General features: G+C 42.8%; 2 protein-coding genes across 8 annotated transcripts; both read left to right on the top strand.

Moving 5' to 3' along the window:
• The first annotated feature begins 2,941 nt into the window (after window positions 1-2,941).
• On the top strand, window positions 2,942-7,770 carry LOC146520269 (N-lysine methyltransferase KMT5A-like). The gene is made up of 6 exons (XM_085157523.1): window positions 2,942-3,052; window positions 5,488-5,530; window positions 5,627-5,789; window positions 5,965-6,157; window positions 6,654-6,725; window positions 7,531-7,770. Exons 1-6 carry the CDS (start codon window positions 2,942-2,944, stop codon window positions 7,768-7,770), a joined length of 822 nt encoding a protein of 273 aa, XP_085013649.1.
• A 2,642-nt stretch (window positions 7,771-10,412) lies between these two features.
• On the top strand, window positions 10,413-22,744 carry LOC146520268 (uncharacterized). Of its 7 annotated transcripts, XM_085157724.1 has the most exons (9): window positions 10,413-11,256; window positions 18,183-18,263; window positions 19,271-19,318; window positions 19,417-19,449; window positions 19,848-19,895; window positions 19,994-20,026; window positions 20,502-20,549; window positions 20,648-20,680; window positions 22,389-22,744. In XM_085157724.1, exons 1-9 carry the CDS (start codon window positions 10,725-10,727, stop codon window positions 22,637-22,639), a joined length of 1,107 nt encoding a protein of 368 aa, XP_085013850.1. In that variant the 5' UTR covers window positions 10,413-10,724; the 3' UTR covers window positions 22,640-22,744. The 7 variants fall into 7 exon arrangements, with proteins under 7 accessions (XP_085013850.1, XP_085013853.1, XP_085013855.1 ...); XM_085157727.1 differs by lacking the exon at window positions 20,502-20,549; XM_085157726.1 differs by lacking the exon at window positions 19,271-19,318 and having other exon boundaries at window positions 10,414-11,256.
• Window positions 22,745-23,078: the final 334 nt, after the last annotated feature.

The following is a 23,078-nucleotide window of genomic DNA, read 5'->3' as shown; positions in this document are numbered from 1 at the left end:
TTTCTGTGTACTCACTACCTAATTTATAGCCAAAGTTTTCACTCACTGTCTCTGTACTGTTTTGCTAGCTTAGCTTAGCTCGTAGCCGACTCGTTAGCACCATGGCTACTTCACCTGTCCCTCCTGCACTTTCTTTCATTGTGTCAGATGTTTAGTTACTACTCGGCCTCCTTTAGCAGTAATGATATCTGTAACAATGTAGCATATTTGCAGCTCTGGAGGCCAGGATTACTGAATTGGAGACTCGGCATCGCACCCTTCATTCACCCTTCGCTAGCCAGGCCCTGTAGCTGGTGCAGCCGAAGATAGCGTAGGCCCCGCTAGCTGTTCCCCGGCAGATCCCAAGCAGCTGGGGAAAGAGGGCGGCTGGGGTGACGGTGAGGAGGAAGCATAGTACTAAACAGAAGCCCCAGGTACACCACCAACCCGTTCATGTGTCTAACCGTTTTTCCCCACTCTGCGACACACCCGCTGGGGGTCAAACTCTGGTAATTGGTGATTCTGTTCTCAGACATGTGAAGCTAGAGACACCGGCAACCATAGTCAATTGTCTTCCAGGGGCCAGAGCAGGCGACATTGAAGGAAATTTAAAACTGCTGGCTAAGGGTAAACGTAAATTCAGTAAAATCATAATTCACGTCGGCAGTAATGACACCCGGTTACGCCAATCGGAGGTCACTAAAATCAATATTGAATCGGTGTGCAACTTTGCCAAAACAATGTCGGACTCTGTAGTTTTCTCTGGTCCCCTCCCCAATCAGACCAGGAGTGACATATTTAGCCGCATGTTCTCCTTAAATTGCTGGCTGTCTGAGTGGTGTCCCAGAAACGATGTGGGCTTCATAGATAATTGGCAAACCTTCTGGAGGAAACCTGGTCTTGTTAGGAGAGACGGCATCCATCCCACTTTGGATGGAGCAGCTCTCATTTCTAGAAATATGGACAAATTTATTAAACCCCTCAAAATATGACTATCCAGAGTTGGGACCAGAAGCAGAGTTGCAGTCCTTACACGCCTCTCTGCAGCTTCTCTCCTCCTGCTACCCCCCCAAAAACCCATCTTCATAAAGACTGTGTCTGCTTCCAAAAAGAAAAAAAACAAACTAAAAACCAGCAACAAACAACTTAAAACATAAACAATTACAAAGAAAGAACAATACAGTATCCACATCTGAACCAAAGAGTAAAACAGTGAAATGTGGATTATTAAATATTAGGTCTCTCTCCTCCAAGTCTCTGTTAGTACATGACTTAATAATTGATCAACAAATTGATTTACTCTGCCTTACAGAAACCTGACTGCAGCAGGATGATTATGTTAATTTAAATGAATCAACACCCCGAGTCATTCTAACTACCAGAAATCCTCGAAGCACAGGTTGAGGGGGCGGTGTTGGCAGCAATTTTTCACACCAGTCTATTAATTAATGAAAGACCAAGACAGACTTTATCATTTGAAAGCCTGATGCTTAACATTGTCCACCCCAGCTGTGAAACTCAGAAACCAGTCTTACTTGTTATCATCTATTGTCCACCCGGCCTTACACAGCAGGGTGAACATGGTTGAAACGCAGACAGACCAGCGACCAGCACACGAGAAGACACGACTTAAATATACACAAAAGAACATCGGGAGATTACACACAGGTGGGGAACATAGCTAGAAGTAATTGACGAGACGAGACAAGGGACAGAAACAAAAAAAAAAAAAAAAAAAAGACAAGGAGCATAAGTCCAGAAACACATGAAAACGATTCAAAACAAAGCTAAACCAGATCAAACATGAGTCCACAAAAAAGTTCAGGGGGGTCGACAGCACATGAGCCAAATCCAGAACAGTTCAGGGGGGCAGCCGTGTGGACAGCAGCGGCGGCGGCAACGCAGGCGAAACAAGTCAGGAGGAAGGCAGTGGCGGCAACAGAGCAGGTCCGGAGGCCAACGGCAGTGTAGCAATCGCAGCACCAGACGAGGAGGGACCAGACGAGGAGGGACCGACCAACGAGGAGGGACCAGACGGCAGCGTGGCAGCCACGGAACCAGACGGCAGCGTGGCAGCTGCAGGTGGTGACGCTGCAGGCGATGGTGTGTAAGTTGCAGGTGGTGGCTGAACGGACTCCCTAGAGCCGTCAGCGGACACGAGGATATGCTGGCTGGGTCCTCCGGGACCCCCCAGCTAACGAGACGTGATGCGGACGGGCTCCTCGGACCGTGCAGCTGACGAGGCGTGACGCTGACTAGGCTCTCCTGAACCCCCAGCTGACGAGACGTGACACCTGGCGGGGCTCTCCAGAACCCCCAGCCGTGCTACTGGCTGAGCTAGCGGCAACACAGGAGACTGAATGGCAGACTGAACTCAGGGCAGCTGGGCAGCAGACTGAAACTGAGGGCGACTGAAGTAATGGTTGAGATGATAATGGTGGTGGAGTTGGCAACTGAGCTAAAGGCAGCAGGGCTGCAGACCGAGCTGCAGGCAGCGGGGCTGCAGACTTGAGCTGCAGGCGGGGCTGCAGACTGAGTGGGGGAGGGTGAAGATGAAGTTTGTGGAGAATGAAATCCTGAATGAGCGGGTGCAGTTAGTCCAATAGCCAGGGGTGGCCGGAAATGAGCTGCTGTAGCCTGGCTTCCACAGCGCAGAGCAGCTCACTCTCCCTCATGCTCTAGCCATAGGTTGACCAACCTGGAAGCAGAGTCGATTATGACCTCCTGAAGTTCCTTGGGTGGGGCAAATGCCGATGGATCCATAATGTGGCTGGTCAGTAATGTCACAGCGAACGGGATGAGACATGTGGAGGAATTAAATGAGGATCCAAGCGCAGGTACTCGTAGATGCGAAGGAGATTTATTGAAAAATAAAGCACAAGGTGGAAATGGCAAAACGGAAACAAAACTAATCTATACTGGGACAAACTAAACTACTGAACAGCAAACATGAACACGAAACATGAAGGAAGGTGAGCAGTTGAACCTGAAGTTGGACAGCAGGGTGAACACGGTTGAAACACAGACAGACCAGCGACCAGCACACGAGAAGACACGACTTAAATACACACAGGTGGGGAACACAACTGGAAGTAATTGACGAGACGAGACAAGGGAAGCTAAACTGAATACACTCACATAAGACACGGACCTTCACAATAAAACAGGAAACCAAGAAACAACTACACAAAGATGCAGACTAGACACTAAACTAAACCTACAGGAGGGCACCAGAACAAATCTACACTAAAACATGAGACACAAAACCTAAGAACTAATCCCTTAACAAGAATAAACAAAAAACATAGAATTCTACTAATAATCAACAAAGCACAAGAATCAGAATACAATCCAAAATTAAACCAAAACACAAGAACTCAAAATGCTGGGTCAAAATGACCCAGAACCGTGACACCTTACTTTTTTTCATGTTTGTCAAATAAAGGATGGTTAAAATTCTTTGAGCCTTTAAAAACACACTGATTTGTCTGCTAGATGTGGATGTGATTGTTAGCTTCAAGCCACGGCACATCTTGGAGCCACTTTCTGAAAAAAGTCTTTTCTCTGGCTCTGGGTTGGTGTTTCTTAGCTAGTGGTGGCACACCAAAGAAGCTGCTTAATGTCTGTTGTTTTTTTGGACATTTAGCTGGTGACAAGCAACACATGTAAGATTAAATGAGACAGTCAAGTACGCAAAGTGGTCACTACGCATTCCTAATTTTTTGTCACGCATTCATACCTGCGTACCAGTTATGTGCACCCCTGTCTATAACACACAGCCAAACAACTACTCACTCAATAACTACTATCAAATTATCATATCTATTCAACCTAACATACATGTTTTGCATTTAATCTGTCAAGTTTGTTGTTATAACTAATAACTAATGCAGGAAAATGGCATGTTTCTTTAAGGTTTTGTTCTGCTTGTTCTATATTGTAAACAGAGCCAATTTTACACTGTATAATTTCCATAGGATTTATTAGTTTCAGATTTTTTTAGTCATATCATATGATCTCATTTATTCTGTACTGCTAAACAAAACAATGTTTGGTTTCTCAAACTGTCCATAATTGCTAGTGATAAATTCATTGGTTTCAGGATGCACCTTCTGTATCTTCAAACAAAAGATCAGAACAAAAATATAATAATTAAATACATTTTTCAGAAGAAAGCCACATCTTGATACATGCTGGTTTAACATAAGGATCTAAAAATATGTCACACTATGTTGTTGGTTGAATCTCAGATTTGTTTAACATATGCAGATGCAAGTGTAAAACCATTGCTTCAGTGGTGGACCTCGGCTGGTGGTGTGTGATGAAACATGTATTCCCTTGTAGTGTACCTTTGCCTCAAATAAATAACTAAATACTTTTTAAAAGAGGAATTTCCTATAAACAAACAAATGCAATAAAACTCAGTCCTTCGTCACTGTAAATGTTTCACTGAAATTCCATAAAAAAGTCAGAACTCTCATCACCTGACCACTTTTTAGCCAATGAGCTGTTTTTCACCCCTCCCCCTCACTTCGTGACTTCGAGTTGAGGAGTACCGACACCGACGCTGGTGTGGAGAAGCCAACAGGTAACTTTAAACTTTAAACTTTCGAATTTTGCCAGCTTTGTAGCCCAGCAACTGGTCAGATTTAGTTTTGTTGAGATTTTTCTTTGGTGTATATTCCTTGATTGAGTTTTGTATTTCAATGTAATTCTCATGCTAAAGCTAGCTTTTTTGATGACACGCGGTTGTGTATTTAAATAGTCAAGGTTAAATACCTAGTCTAACACACACCTTTTTAGTTAAACTGTAACATTTGAAATTACTGAGATGTTATTATTTATTCATCCATCCCACTGTCTCCAGATTTTAAGCAACGCTGAAATATAGGTGACACGCTATTAATGAGACATTTCAGATAACCGAGGTAGCAACATTTAACTCTCTGGAGTGCAGATTATATGACCAATTTACGGTGTATCAGCAACATGCGTATATAACAGTTTTTAAAAATGTGTTGATAGGCCAAGTAAAACCAGAGTTATGATACACAATTTACGCTTTTTCCTGAAAACTGTCGTCAAGTTTAGTGCAGGAAAATATAAAAAACGGTATTTTCTTAAAAAACAAAACATAGATACATTATTGCCTCTCAATTCAATTTTATTTATATAGCGCCAAATCACAACAAAAGTCGCCTCAAGGCGCTTCATAGATACAGAGAAAAACCCAACAATCTCATTTCCTATTGTGGTGGATAAATGAACATGAGCCGATAAAACAATTAAATCAAAAGTAGTCAAAAACAGCCGATTATACCATTGACTCCAGAGGGTTAAAGACACCTCCTGTGAAAGATCAGTTTTCATTATCAACTATTTTCCTGAAATATTAAATAAATTGTACTATTTTTTTTTTCTTTTTTCTGAGACAGTGTATTGCAATGAGGCCCCCGAGAGCAAAAATTAAACCAAAGATGAAGCAGTAAAATTTTCATCTTTGGGCAGGACAAAGATGGATTTGAAGTGAAATTCATAAATTCAGTAAAAGGTGAGGTACTAGGATACTTGTTGAGGATTTTTGGCACAGTCATAAGTTTAACCATTGTAGTAGACCCATGTTGACATTTTCTATTTTCTTTGTAAGGTCGAGGAGTGTTTAGTAGGTGCAACTATAACAAAGGAGACTTCCTTCTGGAATATCGCGGAGACGTTGTAACCAAGAAGGAATATGAAAACAGAACAAGATTGTACCATGACGCCTTAAAGGTTTTTCTTTTTGAATTCAGGTACAATGGACAACAATTGTGGTATGTAAATTAAAATAATTCATTTTTCAGCCTACTTTTTGCAAAAGTTGTGTCGACCACATTAAGACAAACTGCTAGCTTGTTACAAATCCATATAATTAAAAATGTAATCAAATTGTTCAGCCTTTTTATAAACCTTGTGTAATTTTGTGTCTTACATTTTTTGTTATCTCAGCATTGATGCAGCCAGAGAGGATGGCTCTTTGGGCAGACTGGTGAATGACGATCACGTGAGCCCAAACAGCAAAATGAGGACAATCACAGTAAATGGAAAGCCTCATCTCTGTTTATTTGCCATAAAAGACATCAAGCCGGGGGAAGCAATAACATACAACTACGGTGACTCTGACTGGCCATGGAGAGTAAAGGTACATATTATATTTACATTTACCGTAGTGTAGTGTAGTATTGTATAGTCTCAACTTATCTGTGTTGAATGGATGTTAATGTACTTTTGTGTTTGCTTGCACAAGGTTTCGGAGCACCCTGACCGTTCTCAAGCTGCTGTGCCCATGGCATCGTCCTCCTTTGAAGTTGATGAGCAGGTGACTAATTTTCTGGTGTTGTTATTATTGCAACAAGAACACAGCCGAGTTGTTTGGCTGTTGATAGTGAGGGTGTTAGACACAAGTCCTATAGTGTTGGTTAATGTAAGATACCTACATTATGAGGACTGTGTGTGGATACTGCCGAGTGTCATGTTGGTTCACACTGGAGAATTAATTTTCACTCAATATTACTTCATTACATTTACCTCATTTATGTCAATAACCAGTGTACCTTCATAACTGTACTGTATAGTCTCACCCGTATCCTGTGTTGAAGGATGTGATGTTAATGTACTTTTGTGTTTGCTTGCACAAGGTTTCAGAGCACCCTGACCGTCCTCAAGCTGCTGTGCCCATGGCATCGTCCTCCTTTGAAGTTGATGAGCAGGTGACTAATTTTCTGGTGGTGTTATTATTGCAACAAGAACACAGCCGAGTTGTTTGGATGTTGATAGTGAGGGTGTTAGACACAAGTCCTATAGTGTTGGTTAATGTAAGATACCTACATTATGAGGACTGTGTGTGTTTTGGATGCGTAAGTCTATTGAAAGATGGGCTCTCAAGTCTGTGTGTAACAGAGACCCTGCAGTGTATGAAGCTTTTCAGGTACATTATTATGAGGACTGTGTGTGGATACTGCCGAGAGTCATGTTGGTTCACACTGGAGAATTAATTTTCACTCAATATTACTTCATTACATATACCTCATTTATGTCAATAACCAGTGTACCTTCATAATTGTATTGTATAGTCTCAACGTATCTGTGTTGAATGGATGTTAATGTACTTTTGTGTTTGCTTGCACAAGGTTTCGGAGCACCCTGACCGTTCTCAAGCTGCTGTGCCCATGGCATCGTCCTCCTTTGAAGTTGATGAGCAGGTGACTAATTTTCTGGTGGTGTTATTATTGCAACAAGAACACAGCCGAGTTGTTTGGATGTTGATAGTGAGGGTGTTAGACACAAGTCCTATAGTGTTGGTTAATGTAAGATACCTACATTATGAGGACTGTGTGTGGATACTGCCGAGTGTCATGTTGGTTCACACTGGAGAATTAATTTTCACTCAATATTAATTCATTACATTTACCTCATTTATGTCAATAACCAGTGTACCTTCATAACTGTACTGTATAGTCTCAACGTATCTGTGTTGAATGGATGTTAATGTACTTTTGTGTTTGCTTGCACAAGGTTTCAGAGCACCCTGACCGTTCTCAAGCTGCTGTGCCCATGGCATCGTCCTCCTTTGAAGTTGATGAGCAGGTGACTAATTTTCTGGTGTTGTTATTATTGCAACAAGAACACAGCCGAGTTGTTTGGATGTTGATAGTGAGGGTGTTAGACACAAGTCCTATAGTGTTGGTTAATGTAAGATACCTACATTATGAGGACTGTGTGTGTTTTGGATGCAGTAAGTCTATTGAAAGATAGGGCTCTCAAGTCTGTGTGTAACAGAGGACCCTGCAGTGTATGAAGCTTTCAGGTACATTATTATGAGGACTGTGTGTGGATACTGCCGAGTGTCATGTTGGTTCACACTGGAGAATTAATTTTCACTCAATATTACTTCATTACATTTACCTCATTTGTGTCAATAACCAGTGTACCTTCATAATTGTATTGTATAGTCTCAACGTATCTGTGTTGAATGAATGTTAATGTACTTTTGTGTTTGCTTGCACAAGGTTTCGGAGCACCCTGACCGTTCTCAAGCTGCTGTGCCCATGGCATCGTCCTCCTTTGAAGTTGATGAGCAGGTGACTAATTTTCTGGTGTTGTTATTATTGCAACAAGAACACAGCCGAGTTGTGTGGATGTTGATAGTGAGGGTGTTAGACACAAGTCCTATAGTGTTGGTTAATGTAAGATACCTACATTATGAGGACTGTGTGTGTTTTGGATGCATAAGTCTATTGAAAGATGGGCTCTCAAGTCTGTGTGTAACAGAGACCCTGCAGTGTATGAAGCTTTCAGGTACATTATTATGAGGACTGTGTGTGGATACTGCCGAGTGTCATGTTGGTTCACACTGGAGAATTAATTTTCACTCAATATTACTTCATTACATTTACCTCATTTGTGTCAATAACCAGTGTACCTTCATAATTGTATTGTATAGTCTCAACGTATCTGTGTTGAATGAATGTTAATGTACTTTTGTGTTTGCTTGCACAAGGTTTCAGAGCACCCTGACCGTTCTCAAGCTGCTGTGCCCATGGCATCGTCCTCCTTTGAAGTTGATGAGCAGGTGACTAATTTTCTGGTGGTGTTATTATTGCAACAAGAAACACAGCCGAGTTGTTGGATGTTGATAGTGAGGGTGTTAGACACAAGTCCTATAGTGTTGGTTAATGTAAGATACCTACATTATGAGGACTGTGTGTGGATACTGCCGAGTGTCATGTTGGTTCACACTGGAGAATTAATTTTCACTCAATATTAATTCATTACATTTACCTCATTTATGTCAATAACCAGTGTACCTTCATAACTGTACTGTATAGTCTCAACGTATCTGTGTTGAATGGATGTTAATGTACTTTTGTGTTTGCTTTGCACAAGGTTTCAGAGCACCCTGGCGTCCTCAAGCTGCTGTGCCCATGGCATCGTCCTCCTTTGAAGTTGATGAGCAGGTGACTAATTTTCTGGTGTTGTTATTATTGCAACAAGAACACAGCCGAGTTGTTTGGATGTTGATAGTGAGGGTGTTAGACACAAGTCCTATAGTGTTGGTTAATGTAAGATACCTACATTATGAGGACTGTGTTGTGTTTTGGATGCGTAAGTCTATTGAAAGATGGGCTCTCAAGTCTGTGTGTAACAGAGACCCTGCAGTGTATGAAGCTTTCAGGTACATTATTATGAGGACTGTGTGTGGATACTGCCGAGAGTCATGTTGGTTCACACTGGAGAATTAATTTTCACTCAATATTACTTCATTACATATACGTCATTTATGTCAATAACCAGTGTACCTTCATAATTGTATTGTATAGTCTCAACGTATCTGTGTTGAATGGATGTTAATGTACTTTTGTGTTTGCTTGCACAAGGTTTCAGAGCACCCTGACCGTTCTCAAGCTGCTGTGCCCATGGCATCGTCCTCCTTTGAAGTTGATGAGCAGGTGACTAATTTTCTGGTGGTGTTATTATTGCAACAAGAACACAGCCGAGTTGTTTGGATGTTGATAGTGAGGGTGTTAGACACAAGTCCTATAGTGTTGGTTAATGTAAGATACCTATATTATGAGGACTGTGTGTGTTTTGGATGCATAAGTCTATTGAAAGATGGGCTCTCAAGTCTGTGTGTAACAGAGACCCTGCAGTGTATGAAGCTTTCAGGTACATTATTATGAGGACTGTGTGTGGATACTGCCGAGTGTCATGTTGGTTCACACTGGAGAATTAATTTTCACTCAATATTACTTCATTACATTTACCTCATTTGTGTCAATAACCAGTGTACCTTCATAATTGTATTGTATAGTCTCAACGTATCTGTGTTGAATGAATGTTAATGTACTTTTGTGTTGCTTGCACAAGGTTTCAGAGCACCCTGACCGTTCTCAAGCTGCTGTGCCCATGGCATCGTCCTCCTTTGAAGTTGATGAGCAGGTGACTAATTTTCTGGTGGTGTTATTATTGCAACAAGAACACAGCCGAGTTGTTTGGATGTTGATAGTGAGGGTGTTAGACACAAGTCCTATAGTGTTGGTTAATGTAAGATACCTACATTATGAGGACTGTGTGTGGATACTGCGAGTGTCATGTTGGTTCACACTGGAGAATTAATTTTCACTCAATATTAATTCATTACATTTACCTCATTTATGTCAATAACCAGTGTACCTTCATAACTGTATTGTATAGTCTCAACGTATCTGTGTTGAATGGATGTTAATGTACTTTTGTGTTTGCTTGCACAAGGTTTCAGAGCACCCTGACCGTTCTCAAGCTGCTGTGCCCATGGCATCGTCCTCCTTTGAAGTTGATGAGCAGGTGACTAATTTTCTGGTGGTGTTATTATTGCAACAAGAACACAGCCGAGTTGTTTGGATGTTGATAGTGAGGGTGTTAGACACAAGTCCTATAGTGTTGGTTAATGTAAGATACCTACATTATGAGGACTGTGTGTGTTTTGGATGCGTAAGTCTATTGAAAGATGGGCTCTCAAGTCTGTGTGTAACAGAGACCCTGCAGTGTATGAAGCTTTCAGGTACATTATTATGAGGACTGTGTGTGGATACTGCCGAGAGTCATGTTGGTTCACACTGGAGAATTAATTTTCACTCAATATTACTTCATTACATTTACCTCATTTATGTCAATAACCAGTGTACCTTCATAACTGTATTGTATAGTCTCAACATATCTGTGTTGAATGGATGTTAATGTACTTTTGTGTTTGCTTGCACAAGGTTTCAGAGCACCCTGACCGTTCTCAAGCTGCTGTGCCCATGGCATCGTCCTCCTTTGAAGTTGATGAGCAGGTTGCTGTACTGTTATCACCAGACATGGTTGAAGCCCTAACGCAGCTCATAAGCAGAAGACTAGAGTGTGGAGTCCCGGAAGAAAACCCCTTCCTCTTTGCAAGACCCAACTGTTTGACTCCTTACAGAGGACAGGACTGTCTCAGGATTTATGCAAATGACTGTGGTGCACAAAGTCCTGAACTCCTTAGGTCAACACAGCTACGCAAGCATGTTGCAACTTTGTCACACGTCTTGAACCTAAAAAATCACGAGCTTGACCAAGTTGCTGACTTTCTAGGCCATGATATCCGTGTCCACAGAGAATTTTACAGACTTCCAGAGGCTACAACCCAGCTGGCAAAAATATCAAAACTACTACTTGCCATGGAGAAAGGGACCCTTGGAAATCTCCAAGGCAAAACATTGGAAGAGATTGAAATTGAAGGTATTTCTAAGTAGATAGTATTTTAAGGTGTCTAGTTTTTAAGCTTTTGAGTGTTCTTAACACAATATATTTAATAACCTTACTTTTACATTAAAGCTGTTAAGAGAAACAAGGAATGTTTGTACCTGCTGTTTAACATCTCCAAAAAGTTGATTCTGTTCATCTGGACATAGCTGAAGTTGATTCTGTTCATCTGGACATAGCTGAAGTTGATTCTGTTCATCTGGACATAGTGTTTTGTGGGAGAAATGTTTCGTCACTCATCCAAGTGACTTCTTCAGTCTCAGCTGACTGCAGGTTTCAATCTTATAAACAGTACATTTGCATAATGACTGAAACCAGCCCACTGAAGGAACAATGGGCTTGGAGGTCAGTCCTTAATCTTAATTATGCAAATTCTCACGACCATTGATCAGCAACCACTGACCAAAACCCACTGATCAAAGACCACTGATCAATGGCCATGAATACCATTCACAGAGAGCTCTTCTGTGTTGTGCCATGCGCTTCGCCAGAGGTTGTTTGGTTTCCCCGATGTATAAATCCTGGCAATCCTCCTGGCACTTAACAGCGTACACTATTTTACTCTGTTTGTGTCGGGGGACCCGATCCTTGGGGTGGACTAGTTTTTGGCACAGTGTTTTGGGGTTTGAAAGCCACAGAGACCCAGTGTTTAGATAAAATGCGTCTCAACTGCTCCGATACTCCTGACACATATGGGATCACTACAGGTTTTCGTTTGGGCAGCAGTTGTCCGTCTCTCCTGGATCGGCTGGAGCTTTCTTTAGGAGCCGTCCCAGCTTTGACAAAAGTCCAGCTGGGATAACCACATTTACTCAGGGCCTTCCTGATGTGATGTTCTTCTGCCTCCTTGGCCGCTGTGTCAGTGGGGATGGTGTTCGCTCCTAATGACACCAAGTTTGTGCTCCAGTGGATGATGAGAGTCAAACCTTAAATACTGATCCGTATGTGTAGGTTTACGGTACACGTCAGCTTTTAGATGTCCCCCATTACTGATGGAAATCTCAGTCTAAGAAAGCTAACCTGCCACTTTTCATAGCCTCCCTGGTGAATTTCATGTGTCGGTCCACAGAGTTAATGTGATCCGTGAATTGTGGTACGTCCTGAGATTTGATTTTCACCCAGGTGTCATCCACATACCTGAACCAATGGATTGGTGGTGTTCCAGGGTAGGATAGCAAAGCCCTCTTTTCCACTTCTTCCATGTACAAATTGGCCACGATGGGTGAAACTGGGGAGCCCATGGCACACCCATGTTTCTGCCTGTAGAACTGACCCTTGTATGTGAAGTAGGTGGAATGAAGACACAGTTCCAAAAGCAAACACACTTGGTCGATGCTGAGAGTGGTCCTGTTGCTGAGGTTGGTGTCATAATCTCTTACGGACTACCTTCAATGCTTCCGTGACTGGGATGCAAGTGAAGAGAGATGTAACGTCGTACAAGACCATGGTTTCATCTGCCTCCGTAATGACATCTCTCACCCGTCCATCCATCCATCTTCATCCGCTTTATCCGAGGCCGGGTCGCAGGGGCAGCAGCCTAAGCAGAGGCCCAGACCTCCCTCTCCCCAGCCACCTCCTCCAGCTTATCCGGGGGAACACCAAGGCGTCCCCAGGCCAGCCGAGAGATATAATCTCTCCAGCGTGTCCTGGCCTGCCCCGGGGCCTCCTCCCGGTGGGACATGCCCGGAACACCTCGCCCAGGAGGCGCCCAGGAGGCGCCCAGGAGGCATCCTTGTCAGATGCCCGTACCACCTCAGCTGGCTCCTTTCAATGTGGAGCAGCAGCGGCTCTACTCTGAGCCCCTCCCGGATGGCCGAACTTCTCACCCTATATCTGAGGGAGAGGCCAGCCACCCTTCGGAGGAAGCTCATTTCTGCTGCTTGTGTCCGCAGTCTCGTTCTTTCGGTCACCCTCTTCACCACGACGGACCGGTGAAGCGTCCGCATCACTGCAGCCGCAGCCCCAATCCGTCTGTCAATCTCCGGCTCCCTTCTCCCATCACTCGTGAACAAGACCCCGAGATACTTGAACTCCTCCACTTGGGGCAGGAACTCATCCCCGACCCGGAGTGGGCACTCCACCCTTTTCCGGCTGAGAACCATGGCCTCAGATTTGGAGGTGCTGATCCTCATTCCCGCTGCTTCACCCTCGGCTGCGAACCGTTCCATTGCGAGCTGGAGGCCCTCACCCGATGAAGCCAACAGAACCACATCATCCGCAAAAAGCAGACTTGAGATTCTGAGGCCACCAAAGTGAAAGCCCTCCACTTCTTGGCTGCGCCTAGAAATCCTGTCCATAAGAATTATGAACAAAACCGGTGACAAAGGGCAGCCCTGGCGGAGCCCATCACCCACCGGGAACGAGTCCGACTTACTGCCGGCAACGCGAACCAAGCTCTGGCAACGGTTGTATAGGGATCGAATGGCCCGTAATAATCGGCCTGATACACCATACTCCTGCAACACCTCCCACAGGACACCCTGAGGGACACGGTCGAATGCCTTCTCCAAGTCCACAAAACACATGTAGACTGGTTGGGCAAACTCCCATGCACCCTCAAGTATCCTTGAGAGGATAAAGAGCTGGTCCAGTGTTCTGCGACCAGGACGAAAACCGCATTGTTCCTCCTGTGTCCGAGGTTCGACTAGCAGACGAACTCTCCTTTCCAGCACCCTGGCATAGACTTTCCTAGGGAGGCTGAGGAGTGTGAGCCCCCTGTAGTTGGAACACACCCTCCGGTCTCCCTTCTTAAAGATGGGGACCACCACCCCGGTCTGCCAGTCCAGGGGTACTGCCCCTGATCTCCACGCAACATTGTAGAGGCGTTTCAACCAGGACAGCCCTACAACGTCCAGAGCCTTCAGGAACTCGGGGCGGACCACATCAACACCAGGGGCTCTGCCACCAAGGAGTTGTTTAACTGCCTCAGTGACCTCGCCGCCGGAAATTGGTAGGTCATTCCCCTCATCCCCAGACTCTGCTTCCTCCTCGGAAGACGTGTCAGTGGGATTAAGGATGTCCTCGAAGTATTCCTTCCACCGCCTGACAATTTTCTCAGTCGACGTCAGCAGCGCTCTGCCAGCACTATACACAGCGCAGGTAGAGCACCGCATTCCCCTCCTGAGACGCCTGACGATTTGCCAGAATCTCTTCGAGGCAGTCCGAAAGTCTTTTTCCATGGCCTCCCCGAACTCCTCCCACACCCGAGTTTTTGCTTCAGCCACTGCCCGAGCCGCATTCCGCTTGGCCTGTCGATACCTGTCGACTGCCTCCGGAGTCCCACAGGCTAACCAAGCCTGATAGGACTCCTTCTTCAGCCTGGTGGCTCCTTTCACCTCTGGTGTGCACCATTTGGTTAGGTGATTACCACCACGGCAGGCACCAACCACCTTGCGGCCGCAGCTCAATGCAGCAGCTTCGGCAATGGAGACGCTGATCATGGTCCATTCGGACTCAATGTCCCCAGTCTCCCTCGGAATGCTGTTGAAGCTCTGCCGGAGGTGTGCGTTGAAGATCTTGCGGACTGGGGCCTCTGCTAGACATTCCCAGCACACCCTCACTACGCGTTTAGTAGGGGTGCAACGATACACAAAATTCACGGTTCGGTTCAGTTCGATACTTTGGTGTCACGGTTCGATATTTTTTCGATACAAAAAAAATGTTCATGCCTTTTTATTAATTTGTCATTTATTAAATTTTCACGGCACATTCTGCACCACATCTCTGTGCGTTCATCATTTGTTTGAAGCCAGCTCACCTCCTGCAACCACTTTTCTGAGAATACGCGCTTCTTTTGTGGTTCAGACTCCATTTCTTTGGAGGTGAAGGAACACCAAAGTAATTGCTTAAAGGATTTTGCTTCTTCAACATCTTTAAGAGTTCTAAACAAATGTCTGTCCTCCTCCAGAAAATCCTATGTACGCAAACACGCGTTGCAACTTCTTATCTTGTGCGCGTTTTTTATTTTGACAGCGAATGCGCACCTGCGGACCACTTATGTGCAGCCCTGGTTATTTAGCTCGTCATATTGCAGCCACAGAAATTCTTTTGTCCATGAAACCATAAAGCTGCACTTTCTTTTTGCCTTATAGTCTGATTTGTCATAACTTTTCCGTTTTGTGGTAAGCTTTGTTTGGCTGTCACTTCTTCACGCTGACCTGTCTTATTTGGCTCAGCAGAACTAAAATATATATCCTGCTGCTTTTACACAGACACTCACATAACGCTCAGCGATTCTCTGCGCGATCAACCTCTCACATGTTTAAGCTGCGGGAGATTTCACTTGTCATGTTTGCATAGTAAGCTAACGATTGATAAGATGTCAGAGGAATTGGTGCGCAAATTATCATCACTCACCAATCAGTGCTGTCGCTCTCTATACGCAGTTCGCACGATTGCAAAGTGAAAGCAAAAAACAAGCGCAAATTCAAACGCAATTTCAATATGTCACATATTGACAGTGGCTCACCGATGCCAATGACATAATTACCCAGCCACATTTCCGAAAGAATGCAAAAGCATTGACATATATTTTGCGAGCCCTGTATCTGATTGAGGAATCACTCATCTTTGGAAAAGAGAGTTTATTACAGAGAAATGGCTCTTTCCAAAATAAAAGCTATACTATACGCTTCTTCTGGGCTATATTCTCAGCACCATATTAAATATATCAGGTCCCCATAAGGAGAATCATGTGCTAACGGCTGTCTAAATGACTCGGGTAAAGTTTGTAGCATGCGTGCTTGTTGTTTTTGTCTGCTTCCACTTGTCTTTGCACTAGGATGATGTCGGAGTAAATGTGCAGTCATATTCGTTGTGTTCCCACTAGTGCTGTCAGCGTTAATCTGAAATGAGGTTAACGACACAACACCTCCGTTAACGAGCTACTGCGGATTGCCTTGTGCGTGGGGCTGGACGGCCAACACAACGAGCTAACTGCGCTAACACACTAGTTCCCACCCATGTAATTGAGCATTGCTGGCACATCCAACATACTGTTTTACTTTAATCCATGACGCGCTTACCTTCAGGGTCATACTTCACATGAAAACCAAAATAGTTCCAAACGCCAGATCTGAATGAGGGTGGGGGAGGTTCAATTTGCCATGTTGCAACGAGCTTAGCTTCTGTCTCGCTAGCTTGCCCTGCGCTCAGTGAATCTGCGTTCGACTACTCCGCCTAGGCTGCACTGTCGAGCGCAGATCCACTGAGCGCTCAACACAGACAGCATCGTCAGAAGGGAAGTTGATAAAATAAATTAAAAATGTTGTATTGTTCGATACATATGCGTACCGAACCGAAAGCACTGTATCAAACGGTTCAATATCGATACGAGTATCGTTGCACCCCTAGCGTTTAGGTGCACCGGTTCTGTCCAGCGTCCTCTCCTGCCACCTGATCCAACTCACCACCAGGTGGTGATCAGTTGACAGCTCAGCCCCTCTCTTTACCTGAGTGTCCAGAACATATGTTCGCAGGTCTGGTGATACGATTACAAAATCAATCATCGATCTGCGGCCTAGAGCGTCCTGGTGCCACGTGCACTTGTGGACACTCTTATGTTCGAACAAGGTGTTTGTTATGGCCAAACTGTGATTTGCACAGAAGTCCAATAACAAAACACCGCTCGGGTTCAGATCAGGGAGGCCGTTCCTCCCAATCACGCCCCTCCAAGTCTTGCTGTCGTTACCCACGTGAGCATTGAAGTCTCCCAGCAGGACAACAGAGTCTCCAGGTGGAGCACCTTCCTCTCCATGGTGATTTTGGATGCTGGGGGCTTTGCATTGCTGAGACAGGCCAAAACTTTCGTCTGTAGTTGCTATGCTTCCATTTCTGCAATATTGTTGTTACGAATTGCTGTTTCTGTGGCTGTGATCAGCTCCACTAGCGGGATTTGTCCCGGTGTGACAGCAAAATTCAGCCCTTGAGCAAGGATGTTTTTCTCTGTTTCGGTGAGCTGTCTGTCAGACAAATTCTTCACCCACTTGTCCACATCCTCTGTGTCGCATCCTTGTCTCTTCTGGTCACTGAGGACACTCTCCGTATTTTGCCGTGGTTTCCGACGTACAACAAGTAAGTCAAACTTCCTTTGTTGCCTGGTCTTAGACTTCTTGTGCTGTGCTAGACGAGCCTTCTCAGTAAAGTCAAACACCTTTTTAAGAGTATTCTCATCTAGAAGCATTGTCAGTCTCTGTTGGATCCGCTCCTCTTGAGATTTTAGCATGTCCATGGTAAAATTTGTTTGCCTCACCCGTTCATTAAGCAACTGATGCTGTGCCTTCTGGAGGATTTTTGTTGCCCGGAAGCCTTTAACGAAGAGCTCATTTGCAGACTTTTAGGAGCAATCCGGTTTTGTCTGCATCTGAGGCTGAATCTCAGGTGGTTCCTGTAATCCACCATCTTACGTGCTGTTTGCTCATACTGACGTACAAGCTTCAGGCCGTCCTTGCCAAAGTGGGTTAAAACGTCTTGATGCATTCAGAATGCCTCGATTCATAATCAAGGAGGGGGCCTAAGGCCATCTTACAGTGCTGTGATTGCAGCCATTCCCCAACTCTCTGTGTATGGTACTCATGGCTATTGATCAGTGGTCTTTGATCAGTGGGTTTTGGTCAGTGGTTGTTGATCAATGGTCATGAGAATTTGCATAATTAAGATTAAGGAACTGACCTCCCAGCCCATTGTTCCTTCAGTGGGCTGGTTTCAGTCATTATGCAAATGTACTGTTTATAAGATTGGGGAAACCTGCAGTAAGCTGAGACTGAAGAAGTCACTTGGATGAGTGACGAAACGTTTTTCCCACAAAACGCTATGTCCAGATGAACAGAATCAACTCTTGGAGATTTACTTACCTGGATGATTGAGAATGCATCAAGATGCTGCTTAACATATTTTTTTGTCAGATAACCTAGACTTGACAGACTCTGGTGAGAGTGAAGACGGCGAGGCTGACAAAGAATACCCACCAGCACAAACAAAAATGGGTAAATGCACCAACAAACAACTCATATTTATGTAGTATTCAGTTGAATGCAATATTGTGAGATGTTTCAGGTATACACAGTTATTTAAAAGGTAGTAGTAAGGATTATATGTGCACTGTAAGTCTTAAGTATTGAAAATGTCTTAATTTGTTTTGGGCTGAGGTTAATACACTGCTTAAGCTATTCTTGACATAGTCATAAAGATTGATGTCTGTCAAATAATGTCACTAAAGAAAGGTCTAACCAGATCAGTACAAAAAATGTAATAGTACTTACATTGATAGTTTTGTGTTGTGATGCTACAGATATCTAGCCAGAGATGTGTGTAAATGAATCAACCACAACGCAACAGAGCATTAATATTGAGCTACACTATTCAACTACAGAAAAGGGAACTAGGCAATTTGTTGAGGTACCTCCAGGGACCTCTGACAGTATTACCCACTTCCTACAGTGTGCCCACTGATGATGATTGTCTTATAACTGGACTGTTGGAGTATTGTGTTTACATTTATACAAGGTATGCCGAGAACATCTCTTCCGCTTATCCTAACCCCAGCAAGTGCACTTATTGGACTTGGCTGCCCAGTCGATAAGGCGGGACGTTAGCATAGTGGTTAGCACTGTTGCCTCACAGCAAGACGGTCCTGAGTTCATCGGTCCAGGGTCCGCAAACATGGAGTTGTTTTCTCCATGTTTGCGTGGGTTCTCTCGGCATACTTCAGCTTCCTCGCACAGTCCAAAGAAACTGGGGTTAGGTTAATTGGTCACTCTAAATTGCCCATTGATGTGAATGTGATTGCATATAGTTGTTTTTCTCTGTGTTAGTCCTGTGGGAGACTGGCGACCTCAGTCATTTTAGGACTGAGCTATGGACCTGAGGATTACTTGTATTTATGGATGCCTCTCTCCTTGTTAGTGAAAATCATTGTCTTGTTAAAGGAAAGTCTAAACAGGAACAGAAAATGTGACTGCTATATTGAGCTAAAATACTCCTTGTACTATAGGGAGGAGTACTATGCCACCTGTAGAGGAACCTTCAAACACCTCAAACGGTATAACTATCCATCACCCTACATATTGATGGCTCTTCCATGATTACCAAGCCACTCATATTGTTTGTGATATTTTTGTTTTACTTTTCTATTTACAGATGTGGACTCGGCTGGAGAAGGCACATCACAAGGTACCACAAGAATAAAATATTTTAAAATATCAAGACATCTTTGAACAACAGACTAGCAAATGGTTATCTCTGTAACAGTGTTTGACAAGCTTTTTGATGTCTTTCATCTGTGTGGATGGCTTTTATGTTTTATTTCTAGTAAAATAGGTGTGTCCAAAGTTTTAACTGGTACTGCAGATATATCATGACAATTCACTGATATGCCAGCTGAACAAATGGTCAATGTAACTTTAAACTTCCTCAGTCATTTTAGGACTGAGCTATGGACCTGAGGATTACTTGTATTTATGGGTGCCTCTCTCCTTGTTAGTGAAAATCATTGTCGTGTTAAAGGAAAGTCTAAACAGGAACAGAAAATGTGACTGCTATATTAAGCTAAAATACTCATTGTACTACAGGGAGGAGTACTATGCCACCTGTAGAGGAACCTCCAAACACCTCAAACGGTATAACTATCCATCACCCTACATATTGATGGCTCTTCCATAATTACCAAGCCACTCGTGTTGTTTGTGATATTTTTGTTTTACTTATCTATTTATAGATGTGGACTCGGCTGGAGAAGGCACATCACAAGGTACCACAAGAATAAAATATTTTAAAATATCAAGACATCTTTGAACAACAGACTAGCAAATGGTTATCTCTGTAACAGTGTTTGACGGGATTTTTGATGTCTTTCATCTTTGTAGATGGCTTTTATGTTTTATTTCTAGTAAAATGCTTTCTAGTTTTGGGAAATGCAGTTAAGATTACTTTGAAAAGACACAATGCTTATTCAAATTCAGAATGAATAAACAGGTGTGTCCAAAGTTTTAACTGGTACTGCAGATATATCATGACAATTCACTGATATGCCAGCTGAAGAAATGGTCAATGTAACTTTAAACTTCTTCAGTCATTTTAGGACTGAGCTATGGACCTGAGGATTACTTGTATTTATGGGTGCCTCTCTCCTTGTTAGTGAAAATTATTTTCGTGTTAAAGGAAAGTCTAAACAGGAACAGAAAATGTGACTGCTATATTGAGATAAAATACTCCTTGTACTATAGGGAGGAGTACTATGCCACCTGTAGAGGAACCTCCAAACACCTCAAACGGTATAACTATCCACCACCCTGCATATTGATGGCTCTTCCATGATTACCAAGCCACTCATGTTGTTTGTGATATTTTTGTTTTACTTTTCTATTTACAGATGTGGACTCGGCTGGAGAAGGCACATCACGAGGTACCACAAGAATAAAATATTTTAAAATATCAAGACACCTTTGAACAGATTCTTTGAACAACAGACTAGCAAATGGTTATCTCTGTAACAGTGTTTGAAAAGATCTGATATGAAAGTTTGGTCAATATGACATGCCAGAATTTTACAAACATTGCATAGTTCATGACTAATATCCAGTATGACCTTAAAGTTGGCATGAGGAATTTTCTTCTCAGGTTCAACATTAGAATACTTTTCTTATTTTGGTTCTTATTTCAGTTTTGGGATTTGAAAGCCACAGAGACGTTATCTTTTAAGAAAATCCGTATCAGCTGTTCTTGTCCTTCTTCGCTCCTGGATTGGCTGGAGCGTTCTTTAGGTGCCTTCCCAGGTTTGACAAAAGTCCAGCTGGGATAACCTCATTTACTCGGGGCCTTCTTGATGTCATGTTCTTGTGCTTCCCTGGCCGCTGTGTCTTTGCTCTATTTTGTAATATCTTGATGACGCCCAAGTTGTGCTCCAGTGGATGGTGAGAGTAAAGCCTTAAATACTGATCTGTCTGCATAGGTTTACAGTACACATCGACTTGAAAGTTGGCTCACTTAAAGCTCCAGTAAACTCAGCTTAAATACTAATATTGCATATTAATACTTACCATTAATCATCTTCAAAAGCCTGATTAACAGTTCAAATGTTCATAACTATTCGAAAACAAAGATGGGAAACTGCTTATCTTGCTTTTTAAACCATATATGAAAACTACATTGGCATGTTAGATCACCTTTTGATTGAAATCTTTTTATTTTTATTTTAAGAGACAATATGAGAGTTTATTGTCAGTGTTGGTGATTCTGTAAATGTGTACATCTTTAAACTAATATTTTTTTGCACGAGTTATTTCTGACTCAAATGTTTTTTAATCTCCCATGTTTCACGGTTTTTATCAAATGAGAAAGAGGTTTCATGTGAGTCATCTTGTTTTGCTGAGTATGACATCAGAGTAGACTGTCCTACATTGTCTTCGGAACAGATTGTTTTGACTTTCAGAGGAATGGAAACAAATGTGTGCCTTACATCACTGGATCTTGAATGAGTCCTCAAAGTATCCTGGATATCTTTAGAGTTTTCATTAATGCTGGTTGTATCTGATCACCCAGAACTTGTCATAATGCCAGGTCTGAACTGGGCTACTGTTACAGTACAAAATCACATGAGAATAAGAGTGGTGGAAATGAGGAATAATTTGCTTGACAAACTAAGTGAAAAGATCAGAGGACAAAGCTGAAGTAATGGGTTGAACCTGGATTCTGCATGATTGGAAGTAGAGGACAATAAAGGAGGACATGATGAAACTGGATGGGAACTAATGTCACTTTGTAATTGGGTGTCCCGTGGCATTCACATAGAAGTTCTATCTTTAATAGTTTTCTTTGAGTTAATGTTTTTGCGGGAAAGAACGAGCTAGATCTTCTAATCAGAATATAGCTTTTAAGACACTGTATTTATCTAACATGGCAAAAAGCCAAACCCCCGTGTAAATCTAAAGCCCCACAGCTATTTAAGCCAAGTTAAAAAATGCTGTGGTTAATGCCTGGACTTCTTTTTGATATGTGTACCATGAAATGGATTTGATGTTTACATCCATATTGTTCTTGAAGAGTAACTTTATAATAACTTAATAATTAACAAATCAAAAGTAAGCTGATCTTATTTTCTCTCCCCCTTGTAGCATTCCCTGGAAATGGCGCAGAAGGGGAAAATCCTCGAAGGAGACAAAAATGTCCATGGTCTCCCAAAGAGATTGCAGCAGTCATGAGACATTTCCGTGGGCACATTGCAAATGGGAAACTAGCCACTGTGACAGAAATCAAACAGTGTAAAAATGCTGAACGTCCTGTATTAGACAGTCGCTCTGTTCAAAATGTGAGAGACTTCGTCAGGAACCGCGGCATAACTCTAAAAAAAAGGAACAGCCGCTAAACGATTAATCAAGTTACAAAAATATATACACAGATGTTTGACATATATGTCATGTTTGCAAAAAGCACGTGTTCTTGTTGAAATAAACTTGAGTATTCACCATCAGATTGGCTATTATTTATATATATATATATATATATATATATATATAATTTTTTTTTGTCTCTAAAGACCGTACTTAAAGGGAACATGTTATGTGAAAAGCACCTTTTCTGTGCTTGAGCATGTATCTTATTACCAATTCAAGAACTCTGAAGATACACAACCCTGGAACCTTTTCTTTTGGAACTGAATATTTGTCTTTCAGTGAGGCTTTCTTATACTGAGGGGAAAAGTTCCTAAAAGCAAATTCTCATCAGCAGTTGTATAACTCAAATTAAGGAAGATATGTGCTTAATGTAAATGCATAATATACCAACTAGGAAATCTAACCTTTAAT

Source organism: Neolamprologus multifasciatus, chromosome 4 (assembly GCF_963576455.1).
Source record: "Neolamprologus multifasciatus chromosome 4, fNeoMul1.2, whole genome shotgun sequence".
NCBI lineage: Eukaryota > Metazoa > Chordata > Actinopteri > Cichliformes > Cichlidae > Neolamprologus > Neolamprologus multifasciatus.
The sequence above is the reverse complement of the archived record's forward strand: the minus strand, read 5'-3'. Positions and strand labels throughout refer to the sequence as shown.

Coding starts and splice junctions, on each gene's coding strand:
- LOC146520269 (XM_085157523.1), top strand. CDS start 2,942: ATGAAGGAAGGTGAGCAGTTGAACCTGAAGTTGGACAGCAGGGTGAAC. Junction 3,053..5,487: donor CACGACTTAAATACACACAG/GTGGGGAACACA, acceptor ATCTTTGGGCAG/GACAAAGATGGATTTGAAGT. Junction 5,531..5,626: donor ATTCATAAATTCAGTAAAAG/GTGAGGTACTAG, acceptor TTTCTTTGTAAG/GTCGAGGAGTGTTTAGTAGG.
- LOC146520268 (XM_085157724.1), top strand. CDS start 10,725: ATGTTAATGTACTTTTGTGTTTGCTTGCACAAGGTTTCAGAGCACCCT. Junction 19,319..19,416: donor ACCTTCAAACACCTCAAACG/GTATAACTATCC, acceptor TTCTATTTACAG/ATGTGGACTCGGCTGGAGAA. Junction 20,027..20,501: donor TGGAGAAGGCACATCACAAG/GTACCACAAGAA, acceptor CTTGTACTATAG/GGAGGAGTACTATGCCACCT.